Here is a 17,338-nt window from a genome sequence, read left to right on the forward strand (position 1 = left end):
GTTTAAGACAGGTAATTGGATCCTGGCTGGTCCCTGGGGGTAGCTGGGGGGCTGCTGAGCTTTCCTCCATCAGGGGATGCAGGTCTGCACCCTCAGGTCACACCAGCATTTAGTCACTGCCTGGGTGTTGGTTTTTGGAAGTGAAGCAGCAGAACAGGGCCCCCACCTTGTCTCTCCTGAGCTGCAGGGTGCTGGGAATGTCTGGGAATGCTGCCCCTGCAGCGGTGCTCCCTGGCAACACCTTATTTGCCCCCTTCACACAGGGTTTGTGCTCTCCCTGCCTGGCTTTCGCTGCCTGCTCTGCCTGAAGCAAAACGTGGAGGTTCACATCCACCTTCACATCCTCCATACCAGGGGGTTGTGCTTGGTCCCAAAACGCCAATGGGCAAAGACAGCTGTGGTGGATGAATGGGGGAAATCTGGCACTGAGGTGGGGTTGATGTGAGTAAGTGTGAGCACCTCCGGCTGATCCACCCGCTCCGGGTCCTTTACCAAGGGCAGAGGTCAGACAAATGCATCTTGAGCAGCCAAGGGCTTGATGCTTCTCCTCCTGGTGGGTTTCACCCAGGATTTGGTCCAGGGACATCACTGCGGAAGGTACCAGGGTGCCTGGACACAGGCAGCTTCCCATGGGAACAGGGAAGGGGTGGCAGAGGGGAACGGCCCCAGGTGCAAGGTGGGGAACAACCCAGTGAGGACGCTTGCTCCGATGTCCCTGTGATTAACGGGAAGAATATGTACATGTATATGGCCGTTGCCATGGTTACTGCAGGGATCCTGGCTGGTGCTGGGGGGGACTGAGCCCCCAGCCCAGCCTGGGTCAGGATTTGCCTTCCCGGTGCAGCATCCACCCAGGGTGCTGCAGCCTCTCGCCAAGGTGGGTGCACCCCCAGCCTGGTCATGGGGTCCCCAGGGAGAAAACACCCTCATGGGTGAGGGTGTTCCTCAGGTCCCCCAGCAGCAGAAAGGTGGGCGCAACCAGGAGATGAGGATAGGGATGAGGATGGGGATGGGGATGCCCAATGTGCCCATAACCCCCCTGCTCCAGGTGCGCTGAATCCCCACCTCCACCCAGCCCACATCCCACCAGGCCAAGGAGCAGCTCTCCCCAGCAGCTTGTTTCTGGCTGATCCTATAAAGCTGGGAAGGAGAATGGGCTCCTCCCGTATGGAGCCTGTGCTGCCTCCCTGCCTGCCCGCGGCTCTGGTGAGTGCTGAGGGCTGCAGGGGATGGGTTGTGCCGTGGGTCACTCACCAGCGTGGCTGTCAGGAGCCCCGGCATTGTGGGTGCTCTGGGTGAGTGCTTTGTGCCCAGGCGTGAACATGGTGGCTGTAGCCAGAGGGTGAGGTTGAAACCCACTGGTGCTCAAGCATAACCAGCAAGTTCCTGGTTACCAGTTGTTTGCACATCTCCTTCCCCCTGTGGGTGAGCAAAGGGGGTTTAAACCTCTCTAGAAGAAGCCAGTTACTCCTATAAAGCAAGAAACATGGGAGGAGTGAATGGTGTGCGGCCCTTTTGGAGATGGGGGCTGCTCAGGGGTGGGTTTCATGCTGAAAGCCTCTGGTTTTGCATTGACTCTCAGGTTATCTTGCAAACCTGACTTGAAGCAGCCCTGTGGTCACTGATCCCAACCTGCAACCCCTGGAGGTGCTGCAGATGGGGTAGGGCAGGGCTGCCCCTGCACCCACTGCATCCCCTCCTGGGACTGGAGGGCAGCAGGGGCACAGGGACCCCCGGTCCTGCAGCCCTCTCCCTGCCCAGCCCCGTGTTCCTGCTCTGCCCGAGTGCTCACCGCTCCCGATGCAGGCGTGCGCGGCCGGGCTCCGTCTGCTGTTCCCTTATAATTTAGGAGCCTTCCTCACATTAATCTTTTTGTTTTTATTTTGACAAATGCGTGTTTCCAGGAAGTTGCTGGGGTCAGAGCAGCATCTGTTGCTCGTTATTTTGGGGGATGCAGAGGGTCTTTGTGAGGGTTTCCAAAGCAACAAGGAATTAAGTGGTTTGTAACGCGGAGAGCAGGGAAGAGGGGACGGGCTGGGGCTTCCCGAAGATGCTGATGAAAATCGGATCAGTTCGCCTCTATTTTCTTGGGAACTCGATCTGTTTTTCTTGTACCACTGTCAGCCCGGCTCCCGTATTTCCAGTGCTTGGCCACTGCACGATCCGTGTTCCAGTGCTGGGATTAGCATGGCCGCAGGCAGATTTGCTTTCCCCAGGCCCGTGCCGGGTTGTGCTGCGCCAATGGGGAGGATTTGGGATCTGTGGGACGGGAACAGCGCAGGTCCCCTGGTGTGGGTCTGGCTGGGGACATGGGACAGAGACCCCCGGGATGAGCACAGCCGCAGGGATGTCCCTGATCCCCCCCCCACTCCCCAGTCACACCATGAATTACCCTGTGGTAAAGCTGCTTTCTCTGTCAAAACAACCCGAGGAGGGTCCGGTGCCAAGGCGAGGAGCCCAGGAGATTTATCGCTGAGGAAATACTTTCTCCAGCGAGGGCTGACGGCCGCAGCAGGAACAATGGGAGCTTCGCAACGTGAACAAAGCTGATTTCGTTCTTCTTTTTATCAATGCGTTTTCCTTGCGGATCCTCCCTTCCTGGAAGTGGGAGATGCGGCTTCCCCCCGCGCGCCGGCCGTGTAATCAGCAGGAATGGCCATATCCTGGCTGGGAAGCGAGCTGTGAAACGCTGTCGCCCGCTGTGATTTATGAGCCCGTGGCAGCGGCCAGCGGCGGGGCTGGCCCGGGGACAAGGTGCCAGGGCGCGTGCAATATCCATGTATTCTTTCTCCTCCTCGCCGGGTCCCCGGGGAGCCGCCAGAGGAAGTGAATGGCTCAGACGCACACGTTCCACTTGGGGGTTTATTTCTTATTGCCGTGTCTTTCCAAATGCCTTTAGCAGACGCGCGAGCACAATGGGGTCGGGCGGTGCTGAGCATCCCGGCCGGGTGGCAGGAGCCTGCCTGGAAAGGTCAGCGCAAAGGGTGTTTGCTTGGGGACACCGGGACAGCCTGTCCTGAGCGGGCAGAGCCCTTCCCTAACAGTGAGGGCTCGCAGGGGCCGCGCTCGTTGCCGCAGAGGGGCAGAGTAAGGTGACTCCATCTCCTCCAGTGCCGACCAACAGCCTTGTTGTTGGCACCCATGGGAGGCAGCCGGCACTGAGCAGGTCCCTCACCATGTCTGGAGCCGTAGCACCATTCCCAGGGATCCAATGCCTGTAAGAACGGCCAGTTTCCTTCCCAGGCTCCTACCACCCCGCATTATGCAATCCTCACCCAATAGTGAGAACATGAAATAATTATTCCAAGTGATCAGATTTTAATTATGCAACACAGAGGATGATTATTGCGCGCCAAATTGGTGCCGAGTGCTTAGTTATGTATATGCCAAATTTAGTCTATACCATTATACCCAGTGGGTGGCCGTAGACAATCAGGAAGTAATTAGTTTTGCTGGAGGTTGCTCGCCTGCCTGGGTCGCTGTGCTGTCTGGGGAGCGTCTTGCTGCGCTCCGTGAATACCGCGGGCTGCGAGTTCAATACCGTCTTTTTGTGAGGAGCTAATAAGCTGTCTGCATGGCGGCCTGTAATTAGCGCTGTCGATATTCATTTGGAGACGGAGCCCGCGCTCCGCCGGCAGCGCTTCCCTTTGTCGAGGCGCTCGGTCCCTCCGCGGTGACGGGAGCGGAGGGATGGGGATGCGGCTGGTGCTGGATGCGGGTGCGCAGCATCCGTGGGTGCCCGCTGAGGGAAGCACCCAGGTGTGAGGGGTTGAGACCATGAGACTGCCTCATAGCCGTCCCTGTGCCACCCTGCACCCGTGCTCTATGGGGGGAGCTGCTGTTAGTCCCTGGATATGGGGTGTCCAATGGTGCCCTGCCCTGTGGCTCCAGCAGGGAAGGCTGAGCTGGTTGGTGTGTGATGTAGGGGAGATGAGGATGTGCAGGGGCTTTGGCTGGGGTGGCCGTTCCCTTCCCAAAGCTATGGGCTGCTTTGGGAGCCCTGAGCATCACTGGGAGATGATGTGGTGCTGCGTGGTTGCATCCTTCCAGCCGGCCTGATTCTGCATGGTCCAGGTTCATCTGCTGGGGTCTCACACCTAGAACTCTTGGTGCATATTGGCTGGGAGGTCACCAGGGCATTGTCCCACTGCATGCTGCTTGCAGTGGGGCAGTGTTGTGGGGCACTGGGAATGGGCCTCTCCATGGGAACAGCCCATGGATCTGCCAGGCAGGAATTGTCCGAAGTACGGAGCAACTTTTACCTCTGTTACACAAAGGAAACTTTCCTCCTCTTTTTGTCGGAGATGCTCACTCCATTGAGATGATTGGCATACTGGAGAGCTGAGAAACTAAATTGTTTATACACTAATGAATAGAAGCTTGATTGCAAGATCCTGTTTGGAAAATTATAGTGCTGAATTGAAGCCGTACAATTACATCCAAAATGCTGCATATTCATTTCATCTGCTTTGCATAGAGATTAACAAGCGAGCCCTAAAGCAGACTCTGAAATTAAAGCTAACACCAGATTTAGTCACAGGTTACAAACTAAATGGCATTGTTTGATGGATGTGAATCTTTACCACCTGCCTGCCTGATGATTGCTAGCAGCTTACCAGACAGCAGAGGAAAAAGTTTCTTCCCATGAAGGAAGCATAATAAGATGCTGGGCTGGAAGCGCCCCCTCCCCGTGCAGGCAGCCCCCCCAGGCAGATGTCTGCAGTGGGCCTAGGGAAAGGGCTCCCTGCTCCTGCCTCCATCGCGCTGGAGGCTGCATCCGCCCCATGGAGGGTGGCTCAGGACCACCACAGAGGCTGTTGGTCCATCCAACACCCAGGGTTGGGCCGGGTCCCCCCTTCTGCATGGCAGGAGTCTCATGGGGTCCCCATCCATCCTCTGTGCTGTGTCACCCATGGGGTCCCTTCCTCACCTCAAAGGGGCTTTGCTGCCTGCCCGTGATCTGCCTCCTCCCTGTTGTATTCCCTTCCTCAGCGTGGGGCCAGCGGTTGTTTCGGGAGCAGAAATGGGGACAAGAAAAGGCAAAGGGGGTGTGTGGGGAGCAGGGGCTGCCTGCTCTGGTGGGGCTGCGGCAGGCAGCAGCAATTGATGCCGTGCAGCACAGTCTGAGTGCTGCTGGGCTTGGGGTTTGCATTGGAAATGGGCCCCGTCGCTGATGGAGGAACCTGTTGGATGTGTGGGGACACGGGACCCACTATGGGGCTGCTGGGAGCTGTGTTTGAACTGGGGCTGTGGATGGGAGGGTGCAGGGGACAGGCTGGTGGCCCGGGGCAGCCTCCAATCATAGCAGGGCTCACTCTTCTTTGGGAATACCTGGAGGTTCCCAATCCATGTCCAAGGGCACCGGCACAGCTTGGGGCTCCCTGTGCGCATCCCCCGGTGGGGCAGAGACCACAGCACTCGCTCTGCAAAGTGGACACCTTTATTTTATAGCCTTTAAAAGTCAGTTACCAGCTGCAGTGACTTCATTCCTAGGATGGGCTGGGGCCGTCTCTACCGCACTATGGGACAGCCCAGCCCCAGCTTTACAAGCCCCAGTGGGGATGCTGCCAGCTCCTCCCGGCCATGGCTGACTTTGGGGTGCATGTCCCATCTCCTCCCATCTTCCCCCCGCCATGGGAGCAGCACCGTGCCCGGATCGGGCACTGTGGCTGCTCCCAGGCTCCATTCCTGCTTGGCACGTTCCCATCTTGACCCTCCAACACTTTCCCAACGCCCTCTTGCAAACAACCGAGGTGGACGAGCATCTCCTTGGGTCCCTCCCCAAAACCTGCCCAGGGTCAAGGGGCCATTTGGTGCCCTTCACCCAGAGCTGGGCTTCTCTTTTACACCTTAACTCCTCCCAGGACACTTGCACTTCCGAGACCAAACCCCAACCACACCACAGCACCCCGAAACCAGCGCGATGGAGCAGCCACCGGCAGCCCGAGGGGCACGGGAGGGCTCTCCCCCACTGACCCCAAGGCACGGGTGCACCTCCCTCTGGGGGGTCACCCACTGTAGCCCAGGGCTCCAGTGGCCAGCTCTGCACCCTATCATTGGCCTCTGGGGGGTGGCCCCAGTGCTGGGCCATGGGAAAAGGCACCTGTGGAGGGAGGCAGTGGTGGCTTTGCCCTGTGGGGACACAGAACTGGGGCTGCTGTCCCCAAAAGCTGGGCTGGGCACAGCATGGACCGTCCTTGGCACCTGCCTTGGGGAGCCGGGTGCAGGAGCAGCATTGTGCCTGTGCTGCCTGCTCCCACTCGCAGGTGACAACCGATGAATGGGGTTATGACAGCAGCCTCCTGTCCGGGTGTTCACAGCCCTGTACTGTGCCATGCCCCTGCCTGGCTGCTCCCATTGTTCAACACCCAGGGGGGGTTCTGCTGCGGAGCATCCCAAGGGAATGCTGGCTGGGTGGGAACGTCCCCAAGGCGAGTCAAACCAGCACCATCCCTGCCTTCCAGCAGTGCTGCAGAGCAGGCGATGGCACACATCCTGCCAGGGTTTGGTGCAGGGCTGCCTGCAGCCACCCGGCCAACAGAAGGGATGCAGTGATGAACACGAATTGTCTGCCTGGAGCAGGGACCCCGGGCAGCATCCTGCTGTGTGAGCAGGGACAGGACAGGACAAGGCAGCAGGAAGGCAGTGTGAGCTGGTACAGACCGAGGGCATGAGCTGGCCAGGTCACATCCTGTGTGGCAGCCCCATACATGGGATGGGAACAGCAAAGGGACCTGCTTCCCAGCCAGGGCACCAGGACCCCCAACCGCAGTGTGGGCTGGTGGAGCAGTGTGGATGGAGCTGCTGGGAGCCAGCTGCCACCTACTGCAGTCCCACTAGGAGGGGACCCTGGTGGGCCCCAGGGCAGCGTGCAGCTCTGGTTCAAGCAGCTCATCTTCAGAGAAGCTGATGTGCAAGCACGTATTGTCTGCAGGGGAGAAGGGCAGCATGCTGTCCATGGGGCTGGCCAGGGCAGCCAAGTCCTTGGCCAAGGCCTCAGTGCCTGCAGGGTCATGGATGCTGCCCAGGGGGGACATCTGCCCGCTCTCCCCAGTCCTGTCCTTGCCCAGAGCGCGCTGGCAGGTCCCAGCTGGGATGGGCTCCGTGCTGGAGGCACTGCTCCGTGCGGGAGTCCTTGCCTCAGGGTCCAAGAGGGTGAGGGAGCTGGCAGTGATGCTGGTGAGGCTGGAGATGCTGGGGCTGGGCAGGCTCATGTGGGCAGCGCTCTCAGGCTTCACCTCCACTTCCAGGCTCGGGGAGGTCTTGCTTGACCTCTTCCGTAGGATGGGAGGTGGCGGGTTCAGCTTGGGAATGGGCTGCGGCCGCCTGGGAAGGAAAGCAGAGAGAGGAGGTGATGGGCAGGGGTGTTCCCGCTCCAGCTGGGGGAGGTGGTGGAGGCACATCCCACCTGTCCTCGTCCCCTCTGTCCGTGTCGTCCCCCTTCTGCCGGCTGCTCCCATTGAGCAGAGCAAAGTCGCTGACCTCGGAGCCCTCCACGCGCCGGCTGAGCCCGTCCTGCCCCTCCAGCACCGCCAGGCACTCGTCCCCATCCCTGCTGCCGCAGCGCTGGCCGCCCCTCTCCAGGCTGAGGAGGTTGAGGTAGGAGTCCCCAGGATCCAGGGCCGGCAGTGAGCCAGGGCCCACGGGGCTGCCCAGGATGCTGGCGGGGCTGGAGGTGGACGGGAGGTGGATGTCCAGGCTGTAGTGGTTCTTCAGGTTCAGGGACAGGGACTGAGCCAGGGACAGGTTTTGCAGGGAGCGGTCAACTGGTGAGAGAGGGACAAAAAGGGGGTGTGAAGAGCTGGGGACCTCCAACACAGCTGCTGCCCTGGACCATGAGGGGTGCAGAGATGCTCCAAAGCCCCCCCCCCCCCCGAGCCTGTTGGGCTTGTACTGGGAGCACCCCAACTGCTCTCTGGAACCATAAGGATTGCAGGGGTGTTCTGAAGGGCTGGTGCTGGGAGCATCCCACCTGCATCCCAGGACCCCAAGGGGTGCAGAGATGCTCCAAAGCCTCCCAGACCTTATTGGGATGGCACCAGAGAGCGCCCAAATTGCTCCCTGTGACTGCAAGTACTGCAGTGATGCTCCAAAGCGACCCCAGAGCCTGCTGGGAGCATCCCAACTGCTCCCTGGGACTGTAAGGAGTGCAGAAATGGTCCAGAGGGATAATGCTGGGAGCACCCCAGCACCCAATCCCCTTACCCCAGGGTGAGGCTGGGCACAGTGGACGCGCCACCCCTGGCTTCCCCGCTGTGCACTCACCTGGCTGCCGGTTCTCGTCCCGGGCCTCCAGCGCCGTCAGCTGCCGCACCAGCAGCGAGACGTGCTGCAGCAGGTCCCGGTTGGTCAGCAGGAGCTGCCGCACCCGGGCCTGAGCCTCGATCCGAGCCGCCGTTTCGGCCGCCAGTTGGTCCTTCAGCAGCTGCACCTGCGGGACGGGGCGACGGGGACCGGGATGATGCGGGACGGGGCGATGGGGACCGGGATGATGCGGGACGGGGCGATGCGGGCGGGGACAGGGAGCCGCGGCGCTTCGGCGCCCCCTGCCGGCCCCGACGCGCACCCCACCGGGACCCCCTGAGCCGGTCCAGCGGCGGACGGGGGATGCGGCTGCATCCCGGGCCTGGTGGAACGGGATGGAGGGGATCTGCTGATCCCCGGTAATGTGGAATGTCGAGGGGGGACCCCCGCTCTGATGCCGGTTTGCAAGAAGCAGCTTGGTAGGGATGGCTTCCGAAACTTGGATGAAATGGGAACTGGTGGCTCTGCTGGGTCCCCTGTCACCCTGTTACAGCAGCTTGGGCTTATGCATGCAGCCAGCTCCGTGTCTGTGAGCTCCCTGTACCATTCCCACAGTGTCCCCTTTATGAGCCCAGCCTGGCCGGAGGCTGGAGCAGGGAGAGGAGAAGGGCTGGTGCTGCCCCAGGGGGGCAGGACACAACACGTACCTGGGCCACGGCCACCTGCGTCTGCTGCTGCTGCTGGAGGAGCTGCTGCTGCAGCAGCTGGAGGCAGTGCTGGGAGGCCAGCGGGGTGATGGAGGCCGCGGAGCAGGGGCTGCTGGGGCTGAGCAGCGGCTGGGAGCCAGCCGGGTGCAGTGAGCAGTTCTCAGCATCCTGGGCACAAAGGAACAGGCAGGGTGAGCGGAGGGACCAGGCAGGGATTTGGATTGTGTGTCCCCGTGGCACCGCGGGTCTGTTGAGGGGACAGCCCTGGGCTGTGTGTCAGGCTCTGCACGTCTGTGTGATCCATGGGGGATGTATTTTGGAGTGAGTCCACTCCCAGAGAACTGCAGGGCTGAATCATCTGTGTCTGACTGCACCTCCAAATAGGGAGGGCAGGACCCCAGGGAGGAGGTGTCAGATACCCCATCACTTTCCCTGTGATGGGGCTGCCCAGGCTGGACTGTATTCCATTGCCTGACACATTTGTCAGTGGCAGCAGTGGTTGTGGCAGGGCCATCAGTGTATTAAAAGTGGTCCCAGCAGTGGAGATACTGGCATGAGAAGAGCAGTGCTCCCACTGAGCGCTTCCAGAGCAGCTCCTGACAGCCACGAGCCCCCTGCACCTCATCGTGGTGCTCAGAGCCTGGTTCTGCTGGGTTGGCACAGGGTGGGTGAGCTTAGAGCCACCTCCCGTGCCCTGGGGACCCTGCAGTGGCCCCATGCATGGCACTGGGGGTCTCAGCAGGGAGCCTCCCACCCTGGCACAGGGTGTTTAGGGACAGTTTAGTGGGTGCTGCCTTTCTGCCCCCTGCTCTCCCTGCTTGGGCAGCTCCAGGCCCTGAAGGAAGCTGCAGGGAAGCTCTGCCTTTCCAGGCACGGAAATGAATCCCATTGAGTGCGTTTCACCGCAGCTGGTTCCAGGCAGGCCCTGCAAGCGATCCGATTGTGTGAGATGAAGCGATGCCATTCAGGCCGCCGGGAAGCGCGCACAGGGGAGCTCTGCAGAGCAGCTATTCATCAGGGTGAAACCACTGCTCGTGCTGAATGCGGCCTGGGTGCCTGTGCTGCCAGGCTGGGACCCCTCAGGGATGCTGCTCCCTAAGCCTTGGGGTGAGGGAAGCCAGGTGTCGCTGTCAGCAGTCTGATGAGCAAACAGGGGCACAGAAATGCACCCTGAATGGCAGGGAAACGGTTGTCTCACCAGACACCTCCTTTTAGTTTCTGGCTGTTGTGTGGATGCTGCTGCAGGAGGAAGGTCCTGCCTAGCACTGGGTGATCATTCCAGCAGAGCCCATGTGTGCTCTGCCCTGCCTGTGCTCACCCAGGCTGTTTGAAGCCTGCTCAGCCATGCCCATGCCTCCTGCCTCTCCTGTCCCAGCACTGGGACACAGCTTAGTTGCAAGGAGCAATGGGGGGTCTGCAATGGGGTCTCCATGAAAGGCCCTCCAAACCAAACTATGATACAGTGACCCTGAGCAGAGGGACCCCTGCAGAGGCAGAGCACAGCGACTGTCCCCCAGCCCACCCCTATTACCTGGCAGTTCTTATCCTTTGAGGCTTGCCCAGGTTTCAGCAGGCCGAGGTCACCCCTGGCACCTGGCAGCTCTCCAGGTCCCCTCTCGGACACACAGATGCCATCAGAGTTGATGCCAACCTCATCCATGATCTTGGAGCCCTTTATCTGGTGAACTTCAAAAGAGACAGACACATAAACCCAAGCCCCCTCTGTGCAGGATCACAGCAGGAACCCAGGGCCTGGAGCAGGGCTGTCAGCCAGGCTGACAGCCCAGGCACAATGGCCAGGACATGCCCCAACCCTCTCCATGCTGCAAAGAGGCAGGAGGAAGGGAACAAGGCAGATCCTCAGCGTGCTGGACAATGGGGCTTAACCTCAGTGCTCCTGGTGCCCAGGATGAGAGGGCAGAGAGGGCAGAACCCCCATGCCCCCCATCTGAATGGAACCAAAGGTCTTGCTGTCATTAGAGCTGGCCCATGAAGGACCTGCCTCCCTGCAGGTCCCCCCCTCCCAAAGCCCCCCACTGCAGAGGGGTCTCCCCCCGCCCCACAGGGACCCACACATCACCTTCCAGGGGCTGCTCCTCGGCTGACTTGTCGCTGGCGCCGTCCGCCTGCCCGTCGGCGTTCTGCAGCGCGTGCTGCAGGCTCAGCTTGTGGCACACCTCGAAGGCCTGTCCCACCGTGCGCACCACGCGCATCGCCTGGCTCTGCGGAGCAAGCCCATGGCATGCTCAGACCCACTGTGGCCACTGGATGAGGCCCAGGGGCAGGAGGGGACAGACACCAGGCACGTTGTGTTGGGGACATTCAGCACTGGTGCTGCCTTGGTCTCCCCTCATGGATCTCCATCCAGTGGCTACTTGGGCTCCCTTGGAGACCTCCCCCCGGTAGCCCCAGGAGCATCCTACCTTCTTCTTTGACTTGAAGACGTTGCACCTGAAGGAGTTGTTAGCGCCGTCCCTTGCAATGTAACTGAATATTTTCAGGTCTTGCGAGTCGTGAGACACGTAGAAGATTCTGGATGGGAGAGAGACAAAGGGAATTAAACACCCAGGGGAGTCTCTGCCCCCAGACAACTTCAGAGGGTCCCCAGTGTCCCCACATGGGCTGGCTCAGCACTCAGGGCTGGAGGCACAGCCCCCCTCCTGCAATTACCAAGCAGGAGGTGACGGATTTAGAGTGTTTCTGCCTTGATGGAAAATCTGGTTTCTGAAGTAGAAAAGGCTTTTTAAAGATGTTGTGGGAAAGCTAAGAAGCCTGTAGGACTGGAAAGCTCTCCTTATCAGGCTGACTCCTTCCCCTGCCTGCACTGCAAAACCATTTTAAAAGACCTCTTTCTATGTTTGATTTAATTGGGTGAAAACGTGACAAGAGAGTTCAGGTCTGAATAGAGAAGAAGCCAAAGGGATTCCTGAAATGTTGTTTTCTTTTACTCTTTCCTGTCACTGGGATTTTTTTGTGTTGGACCTGCAGCTGGAGCAATTATTGCTGTATATATACCATGTCTTGTAATCATCTTTAAGGAACACCAGAAGTGAGAGGTAGGCACAGATAATGCTCCTTATCTCCTCACCAAGGGCTCTAACACAGAAAACCAGTGTCCACGACCCCGGCCCTTGAGGCTGTGGGCTTTGTGCTCTTGGTACAGCTATTCACTGGTGCAACCTGTGCTCGGAACTGTGCCCAGGGGCTACACACCACTGCTGAGGTTGCCTGATGGCTCCTGAGGCATTAAGGTTACAGGCAGTGTAAGCCTCTGCGTGGGGCTTGCGGTCTGCAGAATACTTGGAGATCCCATGGCAAGTGCTGTGGAAAGTCAGTGTTGTCTTACCATGCCCTGTAGGGGTTAATTCACTGTACACACTTACACCTTAGAGTAAGGCTCTTCTTCAGAAGCCCACAGTGAGCCATGCTCTGAAGCAAACCACAGGAAGCCTGTCTTCAGAGTCGGAATCAGAGTAATGCGAGCTGAAGGCATCTCTGGGGGTTACCTAGTCTAACCCTGTTCAAAGCAGAGCCAGCTTCAAAGCTACATCAGCCCACCTCGCCCTTAAAAATGGATGAGAAGGATCCTCCATCAGCAGCAGTTCTGCATCCTCGCTAATGTTTCATGGTCCATTGGAAAGACAGCCTTGGTGTTGGGAACTCAGCAAGGGGGATGAGGGATGCGCATCGCTCAGGGCTGATGGGACCTACTGGTGTAACCCCCCTGCACCTACCTGTATACGGGATCGTGCATCACCACCATCTTGTTCTCATCCCAGGTCCACTCCTTCCTCTGTAAACAGAGGGCAGAAACAAAGTTGGTGTGTCAGGTAAGAATGAAACTCCACCATGATGATGGGCAGGAGCCCTGAGAATGGTGCCTTTGTCCCAAGCTGGAATCCAGGCTACAGCCTGGCTACGTGATCAATGGCTGTTTCACTGGTATCTTGGATAAAAATAGGTGTCTTTGCTCATTTATCACAGCTGGTTATCTGATCCCAGCCTTCAGGGCTGAAAATGGCCCCTAAGATTGATTTATAGCATCAAATATGCAGGAGAGTAACACGTTTTGGGGAAGAAGGCTCTGAGCCAGGGCTTAGGAAGCTCTGCCTGGGCGGGGAGCTGAGGGATGCTCAGCCCAGGCAGTGCATAAAAAGCCTACTGGTATTAACAAGAAAAAGAACCTATTTCCTGAAATCTTGACAGTTTTGATGGGAAAGCCAACAATATATCCTCTTCCTACAGTGTCATTTCCCTACTCTTTATTCAGTGAGGTTTTGTTATTAGCTTGATGGGAAACGGAGTGTTTTCTTATGAAAATTCAGGGAATTTAAAGAAAAATCAGGGTTTTTAAAAAAGGCCGGTTTTAGTTAAAAGTGTGGCCAGCCCGAATAGTGGTGATACCCAGACATGGTTAGAGCCAACATCCCGGGTGCCCCAGTGGGGCTGGGGAAGTCTCACCTTCTGCTTCTTGCGCAGAATCACCTTCACCCCATCCACGGACACAATGATGCTCACTTTCTTCTTCTTGATGTTCTTGGCTTTGAATTCATACTGATGGGAGGAAAAACCCAGGTTAGAAAAGCGAGTACCTAGGGCAGTGTGTGCTATTAGTGTTTTACATTAAAGTGTTGGATTAGTGTTTAATCCTAGGGAAGTGGGAATTCGTTTTATCCTGCTAAGAAAATCCATGTTGTGAAGGGCTCACTGCCATAGCTTGGATGCTGGGCAGGATCCTGGCTTTGTCAGGAGCATCCTTGGGGAGAGGATAAGCATAGCTCAACCCTTTGGACTACATCCAGAGACTGTAAATTCGGATCCAGGAAGAACTATCCTGATGCATTGGCCATGCCTTGTCCAGTGGGACTCTGCCCCAGAGGCTAGACAGGAGATTGCACTTGCAGCAAACACCACGCAGTGATTTCTGGCATCTCCAGCGCCCTTGTATGTCAGGGCTGCAGTGCATGGGGAATGTGAAATCGCTGGTGAACTGCAGGGAGGGCCAGATGGGTGGCAATAACGCAATCACACCTCAGTCATTTCCATAATCACATTAACCTCAGTGGGCTCAGGAGAACAACCCAGCTCTCACCTGCAGGTGTTTGCTGCCTGAACTCCCCTCCGCTTGTGCTAAAAATTAAACTTCTGGCTTTTAAGCTTTGCTTTCGCTGACAGCCACAAGCATGGCAGAGCCCTTCTGCTCTGGAGACCTGTGCTCACAGCACTGATCCCGACTGGCTCCAGTTTAGGCACTACATTTGGCCTCCAAACACAGCATTTCGATGCCTTCTATTTTCCACAGTGCCTATCAGAAATCCAGCATTCCTGAGCCAGATCCTCAATTTATCTAAACCAGCACATCCCTTACTGTCAGTGCAGCTACAGGAACAGCCATCATGTATCTATTAGAGACAGAATCCTTTGGTTTAACTCAATGTACAGTTCCCATAGTGCAGAAGCAGAGGTTACAAATCCCATTTTAATAGCCTAATACTGTCAGTGGTGCTGTAACAGAGGCGGGATGTAGCAAAGGGGACATGGTGGCAGAGCCACAGGTAGCAATGGGGATGTTAAGGGAGTGCAGGCACCTCTTTCAGGAGCCTGAAAAGTGAAGGACTTTGTGTGTGGCTCCGTGTCAGCATTGCAGAGAAGATGATAAGCATCTCTCCAGCTCTTCAGCACCCATTGTAAGCCACACCAGCCTCCTAGGCAGAAAATCGGGTGGCTTTTGTGTTTATCAGGCTTTTGAGGCTGCTCATTGAATACTTAGCACTCGGCAAGGTTTATGGTATCAGACAGACCCCAGATTAAACCGCAGCCTTTTGATCTCCCCATGAATTATTACTCTGAGACAAGCTCTTTGAAAGCCTCTCTCTAGCACCGCTGCGTGTGAAGCCAGGGCTAAGTCTGCCATACACGTCTCTATAGGGGAGGAGTGAGATGATGGGAGAGGTGGGGGGAGCATCCTACAGGTTGCTGTGGGCCGGGGGGACCCTCAGGAGATGCACACATCTGGGGGGCTGCTGGTCTCAGCACCCAAGTGGTGCTGGCTACCCCAACCCAGCCTCACTGCGTGCTCCCATCTCCACCAGGCTGGAGCTTCCCCCTCCCCTGCGCTCAGCAGCACCAAACTGTTTCTCCCTGTCTGCTCGCATGCATGTCAATAAAGCCGGGATGGATTGCTCTGCCCACTAAAGAGCTATTTATCTTTCTTTATGCACAAATGGCTGGGAAAATACTAGCTGAGCTTTCCAAGAAAGAGAGAGCAATCCAGTTTATTTTCCCTTTGTAGCAACAGAGGTGCAATTACATTCAAACAAGGCTCTTTACTCAAAGGCTTTAAGCAAAGTCCAAGTCTGGATTTTGCAGAGATGCTTTTTCCTTCTCTCCTGGACAGAAAGGAACAGTCGGGAGCAGCAGCATCCCTGGCTGCTGCCAGGAGTGATGGCAAGTCTCTGTAGAGCCAGGGAACTTCAGCCAGCTGCCACACCACACTGCACCATCCCAGCCTGACTTTGGGATTGGTATGGAGCTTCAGCTCCGAGCAGTCATACAGCCAGCAGGAGCAAAATGATAGCATCAACTAAGTTGGAAAAGACCTTTAAGATTATCAACCATAAACCATGTCACTAAGGATGAAGGCACACTCTGCCCTGAGCCATACTGGGGTGGCTGGGGCTGCACATGGGGCAGGCAGGAGCAGAGCTCAGAGCTTCTCCTCTGCCCCAGTGACACACACCTCCCCTTCACACAGCATCTGAGGCAGTTTTGACCCTTGCAATCTGCAGGCAGAACCCTCAGGCTCTGCTCTGGATTGGGCCCTTTGCCACAGCATCATCGAGGAAGGAGGCGCATGAGTTCACTGGTCCTTCTTGCTCCATGCAGCTCATAGCTGCTGCTGCTTGTGCCTTGCTCCTGCATCCTCATCAGAGCACCTACAAACGGCCAATGCATGTTCCCCACATGCTGGGGTCCCAGCCATGGGCAGAATTAGCTTGGCCTGAGGGTAAAACTGATTGGGCCCTAAAATCCTTCCTAAAGGAGCTGTAGGATGGCCTGGACCCAACTGGCTGCTCAGTAACACCAGCTGGGAGAGCACTGTGCTCCCAAGAGCAGGGCTGGGCAAAAGCCCCGTGAGCCCACGCTGCACCAGCTCAGACTGGGCTCTTTCCCCATCTCTACACACAAGTGGCAGATGGGATACAGCTACAGGCATTTAATTGCTTCCTATCAAGCAGGAATCAATGTTTTAATTAAATGTGATTTATGTAAGGACAAAAAAGCACACGGAAAAATGCACTGCAAGGTAGCAGACTTCATCTATTAAAGATGTTGATGTATAAACCAACATACAGCTGAGCCCGAGCTCCTGGCTAACCTGGCACTGACACAGAGAACATCCAGGCACTCATTTTTGTTCTCTTACTACTGAATTGATGTGATTTTCCCCCAGATACGTCAAGGTTACCAACAAACCCAAACCCACACAGCAGCGTGCATCTGCTCTGCTGCCTTCTGTGAGTCAGTCGATACTCTCCTGCTGCCTGCGCTATCCTATGGGGAAAAGCTTTCTGGATGTTAAAGGACCTGGAGTTGCCCTCACTAGTGGTGATCCAGCATCAAGCCTGGCAGCTTTCTTTACTATGGGACAAGATTGGACATTGTGTAAGAAAATGCAGGTCAAAAAAGGGGCAATGCATCTCATTTAATTCTGCAATGCCATTAATTCTCTATCTGACCTGGAATACTTCCCATTTCTGCTTTTAAATCCCCGTGTTCAAGTCCTTGCCTTTCCTACGGTCCCACACACTGTTGGCATGTAATCTTAACTTACCCAGGAGCTAAAGACTCTATGACTAGAAATGTTAATGGTGCTGCGTGATGCATATTTCATCCGATAATTCCACCCAAGCAGATATAAATTACACATGCAGTTACCAGCTTCCATCTGCTGATGAAAGAGATGGGCTAATGCACATTGGAAATCATATGCAGTTTCTAGCACTAAGAACAACTTGCATGAATAGAGTTATTCAAGGAAGCAATTCTTAATGTGATTAATTACTGAAGGTATCAGGGCTTTCATTATGCAAATGGAAACTGTCATAAAATAGAGAGTTTGAAGGTCTTAAAGGCAGCCTCTGTTTCCAAAAAACACATCTTCCTCATTGACAAAGAGCAGAAGGGTCGGACTCGGGAGAGCAGCAGAGCCAGGACATGCTCCTGCCATGGTTCAAACGTGGCTGCTGCTGTGCATCAGTGCTCCCAATCCCTGCTGGGTAAGTACTTTGTGCACCCAAAGATGCTCCAAGCTTGGAAATGGATGGCTTCTCCCTGCAGCTGTAAATCCTCCAGCCAGCCCGTAACCTGCTGTCCTGCCCCTAACC

The 17,338-nt window shown here is 56.6% G+C and overlaps 1 protein-coding gene across 1 annotated transcript in view; it reads right to left on the reverse strand.

The window, feature by feature from the left end:
• Positions 1-6,488: 6,488 nt before the first annotated feature.
• The window catches only part of LOC130599004 (carboxyl-terminal PDZ ligand of neuronal nitric oxide synthase protein-like), a 31,293-nt gene continuing 20,443 nt past the window's right edge, over positions 6,489-17,338 (reverse strand). Inside the window, exons 3-11 of the mRNA XM_057409046.1 lie at positions 13,413-13,505; positions 12,686-12,744; positions 11,375-11,483; positions 11,032-11,173; positions 10,483-10,637; positions 8,952-9,119; positions 8,266-8,431; positions 7,409-7,766; positions 6,489-7,326 (exon numbers count right to left, since the gene is read on the reverse strand). Coding sequence (XP_057265029.1) covers positions 6,837-7,326; positions 7,409-7,766; positions 8,266-8,431; positions 8,952-9,119; positions 10,483-10,637; positions 11,032-11,173; positions 11,375-11,483; positions 12,686-12,744; positions 13,413-13,505 — 1,740 coding nt within the window. The 3' untranslated portion in view covers positions 6,489-6,836. The remainder of the gene's footprint in view (positions 7,327-7,408; positions 7,767-8,265; positions 8,432-8,951; positions 9,120-10,482; positions 10,638-11,031; positions 11,174-11,374; positions 11,484-12,685; positions 12,745-13,412; positions 13,506-17,338) is intronic.

Source organism: Pezoporus wallicus, unplaced genomic scaffold (genome assembly GCF_028554395.1).
Source record: "Pezoporus wallicus isolate ANWC-B61680 ecotype Strahan unplaced genomic scaffold, APGP_CSIRO_Pwel_v1 contig_8341, whole genome shotgun sequence".
Taxonomy (NCBI): Eukaryota; Metazoa; Chordata; class Aves; order Psittaciformes; family Psittacidae; genus Pezoporus; species Pezoporus wallicus.